The sequence below is a fragment of the Glossina fuscipes genome, unplaced genomic scaffold (genome assembly GCF_014805625.2).
Source record: "Glossina fuscipes isolate IAEA_lab_2018 unplaced genomic scaffold, Yale_Gfus_2 2, whole genome shotgun sequence".
Lineage (NCBI taxonomy): Eukaryota > Metazoa > Arthropoda > Insecta > Diptera > Glossinidae > Glossina > Glossina fuscipes.
Window position 1 is genome coordinate 897,587 of NW_023998416.1, and position 16,065 is coordinate 913,651.

At 30.4% G+C, this 16,065-nt stretch overlaps 1 protein-coding gene and 1 long non-coding RNA gene across 8 annotated transcripts in view; one reads left to right on the plus strand and one right to left on the minus strand.

The window, feature by feature from the left end:
- LOC119634189 (neuronal acetylcholine receptor subunit alpha-7) overlaps positions 1-16,065 on the plus strand; it is a 293,482-nt gene that overhangs the window by 266,987 nt on the left and 10,430 nt on the right. For 3 of the 7 annotated variants that reach the window (XM_038028215.1, XM_038028214.1, XM_038028211.1), the window contains one exon: positions 11,966-12,052. The exons of the other annotated variants lie outside the window; for them this stretch is intronic. In XM_038028215.1, the coding sequence (XP_037884143.1) occupies positions 11,966-12,052 (87 nt within the window). The remainder of the gene's footprint in view (positions 1-11,965; positions 12,053-16,065) is intronic. 7 annotated transcript variants of the gene reach the window in all.
- Positions 1-16,065, minus strand: part of LOC119634193 — a 223,050-nt gene that overhangs the window by 174,845 nt on the left and 32,140 nt on the right. The window lies entirely within an intron of this gene.

The following is a 16,065-nucleotide window of genomic DNA, read 5'->3' on the forward strand; positions in this document are numbered from 1 at the left end:
GTTATTTTCTATGTTGTTTTCATTTAATTTCTTTTCTACGGATAACCTTTAGTTGCATATGGTTTTCAATGTGCTCATGCTCAACAAATAGTTGGAATAAAAAAAATAAAATAAAAAAAATTATTTATAGAAATTTTTTATTTTTGTGTTAAAGATAAATGTACTCCAAACGAAGCATAGAAAAGCATTTTGATTTTAATTAATTCATTTAATAATAAAATATTAATTTCTCTTTTGTTTGCTTTCTATTTTTCCTTTTCGTTTCGTTTTTTTATTGCGTAATAATCTTAGCCCTTTTTTTTATAATCAAATCAATTATTATAATTTTATTGTTTTTTCTTTTCGTTTTTTTCAATTAGAATTTTTGATTAACTAGTTTTTCCCTTAAGTAGTGTATGCTCATAAATCTAAAGAAAATTTTTGTATATATAAAATAAAGAAAAAAAAAAAATCTAACGTTCATTATTTCGCTACCAGTTGTCATCCGTAACGTAAAGAAAAAAAGAAAAAAAAAAAAGTAAAAACCAATCATTGTCAAAGGTCGTCAAGCAAGTATAGTGAGAAGATATCATCCTAAAAACCCAAGTATCCAAAACCATATCATAACGACGCGACATTTTATACATGTGACGAAACATTGTGGAAAACCTCCAGGCAGGCAATTTTTGTCATTTGATACTTGGTTTTATTAGATTTGTTTTTTTTTTTTTTTAATGCTATTACACAAAAATTTTTAGTATGTATCATATAAATGAAACCACTATCCATAACCTGCGTTGGTAGGTATTTATATAGCGATAAAAAAACGATTATTTCTCGAGTCTCCGTTTAATTTTTTTTTTCATTTTCCTTACAATATTAATTAGTATTAAAACGAAAAATTTTTGAAAACTCATCACATTCTTTAAAAAATAATTGCTTTCTTTTTTTTAAATGTTAAAAAACCATTCATCGGATTACAAGGAAAACGTAAAGAAAACATTAATTCATATTCGAAATAGTTTCACTCAACTACTCAACTATTTGATCGTTAAAAGCACGTCTGACATGCGCATGAACCTCCAAGGAGGTGAAACCTAACTTAAAAGCTCCATTTGCTACTGAGCTTCCATATTAATGTAGCCAATGTAATACGTAGTCGTTGCATTCTTGGGTTGGTTGCGTTAAAGGAAACACGAAAGTTTGCCTTTAGGTGCCTCTTAAATACTAATCGATTATAATAATTGCAAACGACTTCGTTCATTGCTCTAATCGTCAGAGTTTTGTTAAGTATTAATAGAAAATTTTAGCTAAGTATCAATTAAAGCAATTACAACATTACATACATACATTTCTTTCACTTTTTTCCTGCTCTTCTTTCTTTTTTAATAGTTAGTCTAAATGGGGCTAAGTTTATTTTCAAAATTGATCCGTAATCTTCAAACAAAATTAGTGATGACTTAATCATACATTATAATTACGAATTCGTATAAAGAACGCGCGAAAAATGAGTGCATATTCAATTAGCACTTGTAACTAGGGTTCACTTACGTTAGACAAACAAACAAATACATATGTTTTATTCACGATTGGCATAATTGTTTTTAGGCGTAAAGTATAAACTTGGCATCATTTACATATCTATACAAAATTGCTTTCAGAAATGTTTTACCTCTGTGCCGAGTTGGCTTTGCGTTGCGAATTCTATACAGAGTGCGACAAAAACTGTTATAAGCGCCAAATGTTAGCTTTCTAACGTAAAATACGCGACCATCAAGATTTCAGTAAAGAGCATAGAACATGCACCGTGAAAATTGCACCAATGCATGAGATATACGAATAGATAAATAGGCTCTGCCGATTCAGAAGTTAATCCTGGATCAATCGGTTTAATAAAAGGTGGCTTTAGCTCAAGTCCTTTTGGGTGTTGCACAAATCCGCCAAAAATTTAATGTATCTTTATATCGTATGTGGTGTATAGTATCGAAATACTTCGATGAGAAGAACTTAACCATTTCTTCAATCAATGGTCTTAACAATTTGACAAAAGGGTTTTCATTCCCGGCAATGAAAGACGAAATAAAAATGAATTTAGATGTTCGCATAAGAATGAATAAATGTTTCACTAAAGTAATGGCAAAAGTAAAGTATGAGAATATTTTTGAACTAACACTTCATAAATATATTAAATTTTTTATCTAAAGATTGTGATGAGTTTTTTACGAAATTTTTTTAGAAATAATTGATAAACATTCTCTGTACAGAAATTTTACATGAAATAACGCATTAAAAATTTTCTTTTTAAACAAGTATTCAGTTAAAGCACCCTGTACAAAGAAAATACAACTCTAGTTAAAGAAGAGTTGCATTTATTATTATTATTATGATTATTATTATTAGTTTCCTAACACTGTAAATAATATAACACTCTGTATAAACAAAAACAAAACACATTTTCAAAGTAAAACAACAATAAATAATATCAAATATTTCATAAAAAAATATTTAAACAAACGAACATTTCATGTAAGTATAGGACATTTCAACGAAACATGTAAAGAAGAACATATAAACCTCGATAATAGCCCCTGCCGTCACAGCCTTCACCAATCATTTCAAAATAAAAAAAAAAATAAAAACAAAAATAAAAAAAACCATAACAGCAATCACAAAAAAGCATGTTGATACAAAATTTAAAAAAAAAATAATAATAAAAAAAAAACCTGCTCGTTTTTTACTGAGACCTCTCATACAAAATAAAACAAAGAAACTCGATATGAACAGAACGTCATCACATCAAGCAACTCAAGCAAACGTATATAACAAACAACTCGTATACTAAATTAAAACATTTTATATTTGCACTTTACAAATTGAATTTAAAACTAAATGCCCTCTAAAAAGACCATTTTAAAATTTAAACTTTTGAAAATCTACTAAAGAAAACTTTAATAAATTTCAAGAATAAACTAAAGCTTAGCACTTATCTCTAAAATTCTTTAATAAAATAAACGAAAAAAAAAAAAATAAAAAAAGCGATATTTTAAATAAAACTAAAAGAATAATTAAAATCAATCTAAAAAGAAAAAGTATTACTCCTTTGCTCTCTTTCTCTATCTATCTATCTCTCTCTCGCTATCTCTATCTTTCATGAAAATTGAATCAATTCAAATTCAAATTTCATTAATGCGCAGTAGATGGTAGAGTTGCAACTCCACATAATACGATGCCGTCATTGTCATCTATTATGTCACATTTTTAAAAGAATACTAACAAACAACGCTTTCTAAAAACAAAAAAAAAAAAAACAAAAAAAAATATCAAAATCTTAACCCAAATAATTACTCTTTACGAAAAAAGAAAAATGTGATAAAAAGAATATTCATTTATTTCCTACACATTTGCCAAACATTTAATCACACCTACGGATACATTGACATAAAATTCACATTCACAAAAATCTTGCTAAAGTATGCCTAACAATATTTAATTAAAAACAGTGTTTAAAAAAGCAAAGAGATAAAAAATTTTCATTTCCTTGATAAAAAAGAGCAGAGGTTGTTATAGTTCTTGAGAGAGACATAAATAGGCTTTGAAGTATATTCGAAAACCATATTTCTATCATCGCTTTACAAAACGTTTCACAACCAATCTCGTATGTATTATAACACTAAAGTTATACTTGTTATTATATTGATTTCAAATAAAAAAGAATTTATGCTGGAGATTTTTCTATTCACATTTTCTGTACTTCAGTATGTTCAACAGAGCGTACAGTAAAATTGCAAAAACCTCACTACTAACGGCAAAAACAAACTTAAAAGTACCCTTAACGGGGTGTAGAGATTCCAGCAAAGAAAAGTCACGGATATCCGAAGCTTTGTCACGATCTATATGGACTTATTAAAGGTCCTAGATATTTGATTTGTTTTCCCAAGAACATTCTTTTTTCTACGTTGACATAGGTCAGGTGGAATCAAATTATTCATTAATTAACACATATTGATATAATGGGTGACCAGGGACAGTAAATGCGGTTTTCTAACGATAGAGTCAAGGCTTGTGATAAATTCAGAATCTCATCAAGATCAAAGGTGGAGGATAGGCGTTCTTGACCTATAACTATATTCACCTTTCGGGCATCTAAGCATAACTGAACTTTTTCGTCCTTTTATAGTATAATTCTCTACATAGTCGTAAGGTGTACTAAGCCCAACGATATTATAATTGTAACTCAATCTAAGCTAAACTAAACTAAATTAAAAAAAATCGAAAACTTAACGTCGAACAAGAGTTGCTAGTAAAAAACCTGAGGCACTTTGCCTAATAAAGTGCTTAAGGTATTTTAATCACTAAATCTGGGAAACTAGTTTTTGTTACCATATAACGGCTCACTTTTTCTTAGAACTCTTATCTAGAAGAAGGTACGAAATAAAAACCAATGCAATCTACGTTTAATACAGCGAACCGCTTCTGCCGACTTTCATCATGAACTAAGCAAAGATTTATTTTTTGAGAGGGATTCAAAGATCGTCCCATCCCATGCCAATTCATTCACATTCATTTACTTCGTCAAAATGTCGCCTTTTGACGGTTTCTCGTTGAAACATACTAAAAACAGGAAATTTCATAAAATAATCTTTTTAAGAAAGAAGTGACAAAATTATTCCAATCCACTCTTTTTTCAATAAAATTCGTCATCGAGCCATTGGGTGTTAGCGCACCAATAAATTTCATTATAATGTTTGAAAAATTTCGATGTGTAGACTGAACACTAAAATATACGCGTAGGCAGATATTAGACGGATAGACAAACAAATAGCCAGAGATGTTTGAATTTAGAAAATAATTCAGAGCCTATTAGCATAATAGACGTAGTATTATCGTTTATTTGTAACACACATCCGCACAAAACCTAACACACTCTTATTGCAAATGACATGGGATGTGTACAAGGTATGCGTTGTATGAGGTATGTAGGAGTAGCATCCCTCCAACTAAGATAACCTAAAAAAAAAAAATTGTATATCTTGCCTTTATTAAACTTCTGGTTCCACCTACGACAAACAACATTTTACGTTTTATTTTTAAATTCAGAAAGTTTACAGAAAAATATTTAGCAAAGCCAAGAAAACTTGGGAACAACAAAATGGAAAACTTCCGTAAGGTTCTAGAGTCCTATCAACTTTAAAAAATATACCTTGGATTTTTAATCTATTTATTGAAGTAACATAATTTCACATTTTGATTCATTTTTTTTTTTTATTTTCCACAAAAGAATATCGAATTTTTTTTTTTTTGAAAGGTATTAAAACAATGTTTTTGAATTTATTCTAAGAAATATGAATTTTTTTAATTTCATTTCTCTAAATCTGCTATTTATTCTACTTAATTCGACTTAATCTTCTTGACATTAATGCTGCCATTGTTTTACGGAACAGATGTGTTTATGTTTATTTTATGTGATTTATACAAAAGCTTTGTGCAGGTATTATTGGCACTTTATCTGCCGATGAGGATTAGAAATTTTTAAAAATGGCATATATTGCCGTTACACTGCAGACTGTTTTCATTATTTTGTTAAATGATTTCGATTGAAATCACATTCACTTACTTTCACATTACATTGAAATCATCAAAATGTTTCATTTCATCTCACAACGTGCATATAGTGTTTGCTTAAACATAAACATAATGTGAATTATAATGAGAAATCAAGGAAATTTGAATAGTAAATTTTTAATGAATCATTAATTAGAAAATAAGAACAAACAACTTATGCTCTTGCCTGCCTGGTTCTAATATTTCGCCTAATATATTCCATTGGTCGTCTTCTTATCCTTTTCACTATTGGCAAAGACTTATTGAAATTAATGTTTTCTTAATAAACAAATAAACTATGCTGCTAAACTCAATTTCACCATAATTTCAATGAAATTATGATTTTCTCGTTGATTTCATTCCATTTTTTTTTTTTTTTTTTGTGACGAAATCGAGAATTTTTACTTAATTTCAACTGAAATTACGAAAATGTCTAAACTCGCAGATACATCGCCAGTGTAAAGGCAAAGAAGCTTTTATACTGCACGTTTGCCTTGAGAGCGGCATGGAAATATCTTTTTCATGATTGCCAGTGGATTTCACTGATAACATTTACAGAAATATATAAATAATTTCGCCAATAGCAAGCATTTCGAAGGAGATTTGAATAGTAATCCCCAGTTACCTCTGGTTAACCTCCGCGTTCACCTAAAAAGTTTCTTGCAACCGTAATAACTAGAAAATTTCGCGCTTATTCCTTCCAAACCCGGTCTGTTAGTATGTTCATAGATCGGGTAATTACTATAAAAGAAACCTATACCGAAAGCGATTTTAAATCATTATCTTTGGTATTTCTAAAAACCAAACCTTGAATGTGTGAAAAATGCGACCATGTTTTAAAAATTTCTTATCAGTTGTTAGACATTTATAATGTCTTGCAGTGTCGAAAGAAAATTTCTTCATAAATTTTCAAATATCTTTTCTGAGGACTTTCTCTTCAATGCATTCAGCCACAAATTGTTCAAACGTCGAAATTAATTTTGCGGATTTTTGAATTCAGTTCAAAGCATATGCAACAACTTTAACGGCAAGCATACCGATTATATACTGTCTTCATCATCGTCGATCTCAAAGACGAACCCATTCCGCTGGAAATGCATATTGGAAATATCAACTGATTGTATTAAGTAAATGTAATTGAAATAATGTAAAAGCAAAATGCGGACATCTTTAGCGAATTAAACTTATGATAATAAGATAAGTCATGCGTATATATATATAATTTCCATGCAATGTTTCGAGTAGAAATAGTATGACAATTTTCCTCAATTAAGATCTGATTTGATTTGAAATCAAAAATTTTTTAGAAAGAATATTTCTTCTTCTTTTCTTCACGGATTTAAAAATGTAAAACCTCGAAATCGAAAATATTCGTTTTGGCAACCCGATCGACATTCGAATTGACAGCGAAGAAAGGTAAAACTGTCTTGTAACAAGTAAATTAACAGGTATATACCACTATATATCTTTGGGAGAGGTGCGAAACATCATAATCTTCAAACAAAAGTTCTTTAAAGCCAATCACAATCTAGGGGACGAACATTTATTTAATGTAAATTCTTATTAGAGAAGATTCTAAACCCACATTGGATCCCTATTGCTTGTTATTGTTATTAGCTCAAGCCATAAACAGTTAAATGGTCATTTGTATTAAAGTATTTTTCACAAAAAGGAACAATGATGCGACCATAAGTCATGATTTCGGCCAATTGCCGTAAAAGCAAAACTTTGGGTTAAGGACACAACATTTTTAGCCCTTCGTATCTTTTCATCTCTTTTACAAATTTACGAATAAGAAAAGTTAGGACATTTACAATTATGATGGTTTCAAATTTTCCATTTTTGAATGTCTTAAGTGCGCTTGAATTAATTTGAAAGAAAATGAGAGAAAATCTTAATAACCATTTTCCCAAATAACAGAGAAACTTGTGTCAAACAAATGAAAGCAATTTCCATAAAATATGATACTTGTGAACTTCTGCACATAGAAGCATTTTTTTATTAATTTTATTTTTTTTTTTTTTTTTTTTTGCCAAACAAATTCTGAGATCAGCAATATTTAAAAAGTTACAAACAACTTTTCTTTGAAAACTAAAAAAAAAAAAAATGTTTCCCTTATATTAAATATTTGGAGTTTTTTGCAATTTCTTTTAAAACTTAAAATACACGAAATCAACCAACAACTGCGATTGTGTTAATTCTACTTTAATCATTTCAATTCAGTCTGCCTTAGCATCATTTAGAGAGAAGAAAAAAAAAAAGAAAAGAGAAAAAAATTAAAAGAAGAAACGACTATAAAAACTCCTGAGTAATGCAAACGTACAATACACAACACGCCAAAAAACAATTTGGTCAAAAAACACTTAATATAGATGTTCACGAACATTTTCATTCAACACATACATGTACGTATATCCTATAATATACGTGTCAGCTCTTGTAAGAACAACGTGGTATGTGTAGTAGAAAAATGGTATCAAGAATGCAAGTCACAAACGTGCAAAAAAACACGTTCATCTGGTCAAACTCTTACATGAATATAAGGTTTTTTTTAACCTACCATCACTTGGATTGACTACTGCTTACATATAACCCTGGTGTTGATGTCTCTACCCAAAAAGTAGTGAATATTTATATGAATGCGAATATGGTTGGACACACACAAGAGGTGTGCTTTCGTTCGTTTTCCTTTATAAAGTATTGATATAGCACAGGCGCAACCATCACTTCTACTTATACAATTAACTGTTATATATGCATATACACACATAAAGTGAGTGGCTATGTGCTATCGTCTATTGTATATACTTATGGTTTTTAGATACTATAGTGTAGTTTCTGATTGTTAAGCTATTAATAAAGATGTATTTTTGAAGTTAAAACGACAGCGAAGGATCGAGATTGTATTCAGTTCGAAAGGAATGAACAATTCCATTCCACCTTTAAAAAAGATTAAAATCAAAAACACAATTGATGGAATCGGTCAATGAGAAAGAATAGAACTTGTTTTAATTCCGCAATTTTAATAAAATCGATAGATGACCACGCAAACGTCTGCAGGTTATTTAATTTCCACAGCAGTAACAAGAAGATTACAAACTCGTCTCAACTTCTAAGACCTACTTAAATTCCGCGATATTAAATGAAAAGATTAAAGCGCATCTATGAGTTTGCTTGAACTTTGAAAATGAACACAGATCGACCAGATCAGTTCTAATTTTCCTGGGTACTAGGAAAAATCATTTCCAAGCTTATGCTTAATGTGGCTCACTTGGTTTGTTTTCTGTTTGCAAATCGTTTTCTATGAAGAATTCACTGTAATCAGCCAGATTTTATGATTCTCCTTAAAACTTTTTTTGTTTTGTGGGCAAGTCAGGGAATCGAAGACCCGCTTTAACAAATGGTTGGACTAATATTTCATGTCAACATTTTATTAGCAAAGACGTATCAAAAATTTGTTATTTTTCTTCTAATTTGATTCAATTATTGTGTGGGTTAACTACCATTGTTCCTTTCTACAATTGATGCAGTATACGTCATTGCTTACTTTTCAAGTTAGCCCGGGTGTGTGAAATATCCCGAAGGACTTGGGATAGTCCATGCATTATACTGAAGGATTTCAGATACCGCCCTATTCAGAATCACCTTCTGAGTCGTTCTAAGCGTACCTGCCCATGTGGCCATCTAATGTTTATTATATTTAGCGCCGCCAGATCGCAAATTTTGATGGAATTTGGCACGACCCGAAGTGTTTTGGCCCAAGAACGAGCGCTTCGAATCGGACCATATTTTCGACTAGTTCCCATGTAAATTTTTTTATTTTGCAAAGCCGTTATATGAATAACTGCATTTCAAGCGAACTTCTGTAGGGTGAACCGTACCACACCAAACTGTTTCTACTTGTTAGCACTAAGTCAACTTTCAGATTTTGTGAATTGCAAAAATGAGAAAGAATTCGCCAATGAAATGATAAACTTCGTGTATCCCTTATCTTTGTGTAGCAAAGTCATGAAAGTTTATTACCTTCCAGCATCGAACGCGATAAAATGTTGAAAGAAAACTCAATATCCTACACAAAAGTTTATACTCCATAGAGTATTAAAGAAGATAGAGGGCAAATGTGTAATTTGCGTGGATGTGGCTTATTACGTTTAAACACGTATATAATCATGTTTAAGTGATAGCCAAACGTATCCTTATATATAGCTCACTAAATTTGTTGAACGTGATCAAATCCAACTGGCTCTATATATATGAGCACTTTCTTTTTAATGAAATCGATTTACTCGTTATGACAGTCAAATTCTTTGGAAATCATTATTATTTTGTCTGTATTTGCGGTATTGGAAATTTTTTTAATTTTTTTTTTTTTTTTTTTTTTTTTTTTTTTTTTTTTTCTTTTCAACTTTTCTTCACGTGAGATACCTGTAGATGGATGTACGTTTAATTAAGTATTCAACTCTTGTCATGTTCTTCGCCTCAATATCATTAAAAATGTTCTGTTCCTAGTGCTTGTATTTCATGTACATACAAAAAACTTGACAAAAATGAACTTTAAAGTGTCAAACTTTTCTCATTTACATAAACACTAATGAAAAAAATTTCCCATTTATAGTTTTATTAAGAAAATTGCGTTAAGGAAGTAAGTAGCACATCAAAATTAAAAAAAAAAAGTTCCTAGAAACTTAACTAAAAAAAAAAAAGAAAAAAAAAAAAGAAATTTGTTGTGTCAGTTTTGAGAAACCGCCATTCACATTGAATATATATCTTCGCCTTGTGAATTTACACCTTAGCTCATCAATTTCAATAGACAATGAATTTTAATTTTATAATTTGAACTTGGTAATCCCGGGCGCTATTCCAAAAGATTCTGGGGAAAGTAAGTATGTAGTAACAACTGAAAACATTTAGGAAGGTAGCAGAAGATAGGAGAATATCGCCTGTGGATAAACAAATGGGCAGTGGGCCGGAAACCCGAAAAAAAACGTGAACAGATATACATAGGTTGACGAATGGACAGACCGACAACCAATAAACCGGTAGTTACACCTGTACAGACAAGTATATACGAATGGACGGACAGCAAACGGGAAACAAATAGATAGAGAAATGCAAACACTAACAAATACATGAACGAACAAGCAAACCGCTAAGGAAGTAGTAAACTATCCCTTGAGGATTGTAAGTTGCTTTGAATTTATCCATAAAATAATTTACTTTGTTAACTGGTTTATGAGATACGAGCCAGTCTTGTGTTGTATACTTTTGGCCTTTTACTTACACAGTTTTGCCTACTATCTATTTGCCTAATAATCTCTCGTAAACGACGCTGACGTTCTAAAGCAATCTACAACCTTGCGCGATATATTTGCAATTATAGGTGCAATGTCATCTACACTGAGCTCAGCACTGACGTTAAGCGCATACATGAAGCGAATGACAAATGTATTTAATCAAAACAGGCAAAAAACCCTACAACACTCTACAGCTATTCACATAGAGACTTTGCAAGAGATATAGAAAACGGTCCCATGCGAATCGTTTCGAATAGGGGCGAAACACATCACTGTCACAAATTTCATTGCACCTCTGGATTAAAAACAAGAAAATAAGACGGACAGACAGACAAAGGAGTGGACAGATAGCGGTCCACAAGCTTATATGAATTCAGAAAGTAATTCCAAGTCGCATCATATGTCCTTGTAACGTAGCATGGCATTTTAAAACTTCTAAGAAGCCCGAAGCATTTCGCATTAGAGTCGACAGAACTGTAAGCCATCCGTCGCTTAAGTAAACGATAGCTTTGCATTAAAATCGACTGCTCATAAGTAAGTAAAATGTAAAACTCCAACATCGAATTTTTATTTTTTATTCCAATCTCGAACAAATTGCTTCATTTAACGTAGTAAGCAAACTCATTGCTCCAGAAAAGTTTCCAGCATATAAAAATCGGAAAAAAAGCCAATGTTATTAAAAAAATCTTAAAAATCTTAAAAATCTTAAAAATCTTAAAAAAAAAATCTCAACAATAAATAGCTTTAAGACACATTATAATAAACCATCAATGTTCAATAAAAATAATCAAAAACGACAAACATTCGTCGAAGGCTAGACGCCCAACCATCATTTTACACCGATAATTAACAATATTTTTAAACACAAAACAAAGAACAAAAATAATCTTTAAACACATAAACAAAAGTAAAAGAAAACATTTTTTTTTTTTTTTTATATTATTTATTTAATTTTTTTAAACGGTTTAGTTTCGTTGTTGTGTAAAAGAAGGAAAACCCAATAATCTTTTTTTTTTTTTTTCTTTAAATTCCTTCTTTTCTTTAGCGTTTTTATCACAAAAATGTATCTTCTGTTATTTGTTTTTTTCCAGGAGTTACAATTCTTCTATCGCTCACAGTGTTTCTCAACCTTGTAGCTGAGACATTGCCCCAAGTATCTGATGCAATCCCCTTGTTAGGTAGCGATTGCATTTAAAAAAAATTAAAAAAAAAAAAACAAAACAAACTTTTCTTTAAAAAAATGCATATAGTTAAATAAATTTTTTATATACATATATATTAATATAATATATATATATAGTCCTTAATAATAATCACCCAACCCATATATCCTTAACACCTTTGTATTTGTAATTAATTGCTTTTATAAATATTTTTCCATTTTATTTTCCCTGATTTTTTTTTTATTTTTTTTTTCTTTTTTTGAGTTTTTTTTCTTACATCATTTCAATTAATTCAATTAAATGTTTGTGTTCTTGTTCAAATCAAATGAAAGTCTATGTATGTATCGTTGTTGTTTTAAAGCAATTTAATTAAAAAATCAATAAATAAGTGAAGACATACTTATTATTAATAATTATATATTCCTAACAATCGACAAACAACAAAGAAAGCCAAATTCATTCGATTGCGAATTTGTGTCCTATGAAAAACCAATAAAAATGGTTATGTCAGTTATGTCAGTTATGCAATCTGGTTTAAAAAGATAAAATTGATTAGTTTGTTGAGTGAATATAGCTAAGAATATAGGGCTTCTCTATGAGGGCATAACGTCCAAAATTCCAAATAATTTATAAAATACAGACAAGAAAAGAAGACAGACAGATAATTATTGATAGAAATAAAATCTATCGTATATATATCATATATTAATAATTTCATATATAATGATATATATATGATAATTCGTAATTAATATCCTCCTCATACGCCAGTATAAGGTCCAAGAGGTAGAATAAATTATACGTTAAATAGAAGCAATATTTTAAATATATACGCTTTTAAAATAAAATAAAATTGCGCAAATTGTCTGATTGTTAATTAAATGCATTTTAGTACTGTCTTAACTTTCATTACTACTCTAAGCTAAACTAAAATTCCCTTTTAAACTTATTCTATACCCTACTATAAGCAACTAATGCTAAACTCCTTTCTAATTCTAATGTTCTTTGTCAACTAAAATGTCATTGAGTTTTATATATTTTTCCGATTTTTCATAATTTATTTTATTTAAATTTCTTCTTCTTTTCTTTTTAATCTTTTTAAAATAAAAAAAAATTTTACAATATATGAAAATAGAAAGTGCAGGTGAACTGAACTGGAATTTAAATGCTATCGTTATCGAAACTTAATTCCACTTACTACGATTAAGAGATAAACTTAAGATCATTTGGAAATGTCATCCACTTTTCAATCAAAAAATATATCCTCACATGTGCTTTACATCGTAGAGTTGTTCAGTTTTCCAAAGCCCACACACGTCGCTACACCATTATATAAGAGACTTTTTCACTCTGCACGAATTGAATTCTTCCCATTCGTTCAAAAACTTCACACGTTTGTGTGGTCGTGTCAAACCTGAGATTTGAGCGAGAAAATACCGCAACATTCTCTTTACTTTCTGTACTTATCTGACGTTTTTGAAAACATTGAACGCCACCATAAGAAGATCCTCTACATACTTGCCTACATATGCATAAAATGGCAAAGAATATTTCCACTACGCGTAGATGCGCATTAGTTTACCAAGAGTCCTGACTTTCGCCCATAAAACTTAGTATATTAATTTCTAACTAGCCTAACTTCGCTCTGTTCAGCGCAACATTTTTTCTTCTTTTTTTATTCTCGAACGATAAGAACATAAATTATTGCTACGAAACCATGTTGTGCTATTCTCAACATCCAAGTGAATTTTTTGCCGTTAGAAAGCTTTAACAACTTATTCAGCATACTTTGCAACTTAGTGATCAGTGCAATCAACATAAGTTAGGTAATCACTAATGCGTCCTTCTCAAGTCACCTTAAACTCTAAACGAGGAGAATAAGAATGGTAGCGCATTTTGAACTATGTAGCGTAGAGGTAAATGAAATCAAGAAAGCACCGTCAACCGAATTTAAGTTAGTCCCGTCACCTCGTGGTATTATCAAACTCCTACAAGCTCTTTAAGGCAAAACGGCCAAATATGTAGCCTACAGTCCATTGTAATGAAAAATTGAAAATGAGGGAAAAAAATTACCTCCCAACTGCCTCACACGTGATTAAACAGATCCATTTCCTCTTATTTCAAATGAACTTGATCAAATAGTGTATCCGTTGTAGTCTCTGGAATTCGTGTAGGATCGATTAAGCAGCAATGCAAGGCTAGGAAATAAATTGTTCTTCTCTAGCATTTTGTTGAAAGAAAAAAAAAAAAACAACTACTCTAAAATTCTTACTTGTCAGCAGACATTGTTTCGTAGATTTTATAAAACTTAAGCAATTGTTGAAGAGATTTTTTTCTACGAATTTCTTAACGCTTCCGGTTATGAAGAAGTTCATTTTAAAAACGCTTTAGACACACAAAAAGGAAAAAAAAAACAAAAAAAAGATTCTTTAAAGACATCTTCAAATGAATCATGGCAAACTCTTTAATGTACTTAAAAAAAAATTAAATAAAATAAAATAAAAAAACCATTACAAAGGATACTTATGAGACAGTTTTTTCATATACAAGTGAATTTGGGAAATAACTTCGGGCTTTAAAGATCAATAGGCAAGAGTTAAAGGAAAAATTATTTTCACATTAATTTACTTTTTTTAAGCTTTAACAAACAAAACTTTCACGACTCGTTTTCATTCAAAAAGGAAACGGACTAACCAAATTCACTTCAAAACAAAATTATTCACAACTTCTTAAAAACATTTCATACAAATAATAGATGGCTTAGAAAAGCGAAAAAAAAGCAAAAAAGTAAAAAAAATTGAGAAAAAAATCATTTTATTAAACTTTTTGTAAAATATTGTACATTTTTTATATTAAATTACATTTTATTTAATTAAGATTTTTTCAATTTTTATCTAAGCAAAAAATTCAATTTCCGCTTTTTTACTACTTCACACTGTTTTTAAATTTCAGCTCCTCTTTTATCTGTCCGCCTATAAAATACTTAGTTCTCTTCTTTTATCTATGTATGTATGTATGTGTGTGTGTGTGTGTGTGTGTGTGTGTGTGTGTGTGTGTGTGTGTGTGTGTGTGTGTGTGTGTGTGTGTGTGTTTCTATAGCACACTTAGTTCTTGATTAAATATTTTTAGTTATTTTATTGCTAAAAATTAAATATGTTTAAAAAAAAAAAAAAAAGAGACCCATTTTTTGGAATGTTTAAGTAGTAATGTTCAATTTTTTTAATGAACCTTTCATGTTCTACTGAATGATGAAAATTAAACGAATATTGAATGTTTTAATAAGTTCGAAGCGTTTTTGCATTTTTTTTTGACTAAATCTAAAAGTAAATAATAATTATATCGCAATTATGCTGTTGCGTCCATTTCTCAGTTTTATCCATTCCATCTGTCTCTCCAGATGGAGAGACAGAGTCGACCTACCTCGCGGTAAGTTAGTGAGCCATCTTTTAAAGTCCTCATTAAAATCAAAACCGAGCCTTGCAAATCGTCTTTGAGTGGGCACCATCATGTACGCATGAAAGAGAAGAATTTGGGGGTTTCGCAGACGTTCTTTATTTGTGAAACCCGATGATGATCGAAAAGAAAGAGGGAAAGGATGTGGAAAGAGATAGTGAATGGCCGTGGCCTAATGAATCTATGGTACCATTAGGCGTTGTGTTTTTGCAGGCATTGCTTTATGCGATATTAATCTATTTGTTTATATTTCCAGACCAGATTATTTCAAACCCACTACACTTCGGCCATAATCTTCCAACACGATCTATTTCTTTCTTAATTCTATAACGGCATAAAGACGCTGCGGCAGTTTTTTTTTAGATTTTAATAACTAGAGCAACAGACTTCCCCAAAGCCATCAAATAACGTTTTCTTGATATCGATATCTTGCTTTAGCCATTAGCAGACGTGCCATTTCCCCTCCCGCACACAATGTACTGACTACAGGCGAACGCCGTTTAATGGCTTTTGTTATTTCGCCCACTCACTCATTTTTCTACGTAGTTTTTATAAGCGCACTCCACTGTCTGGAA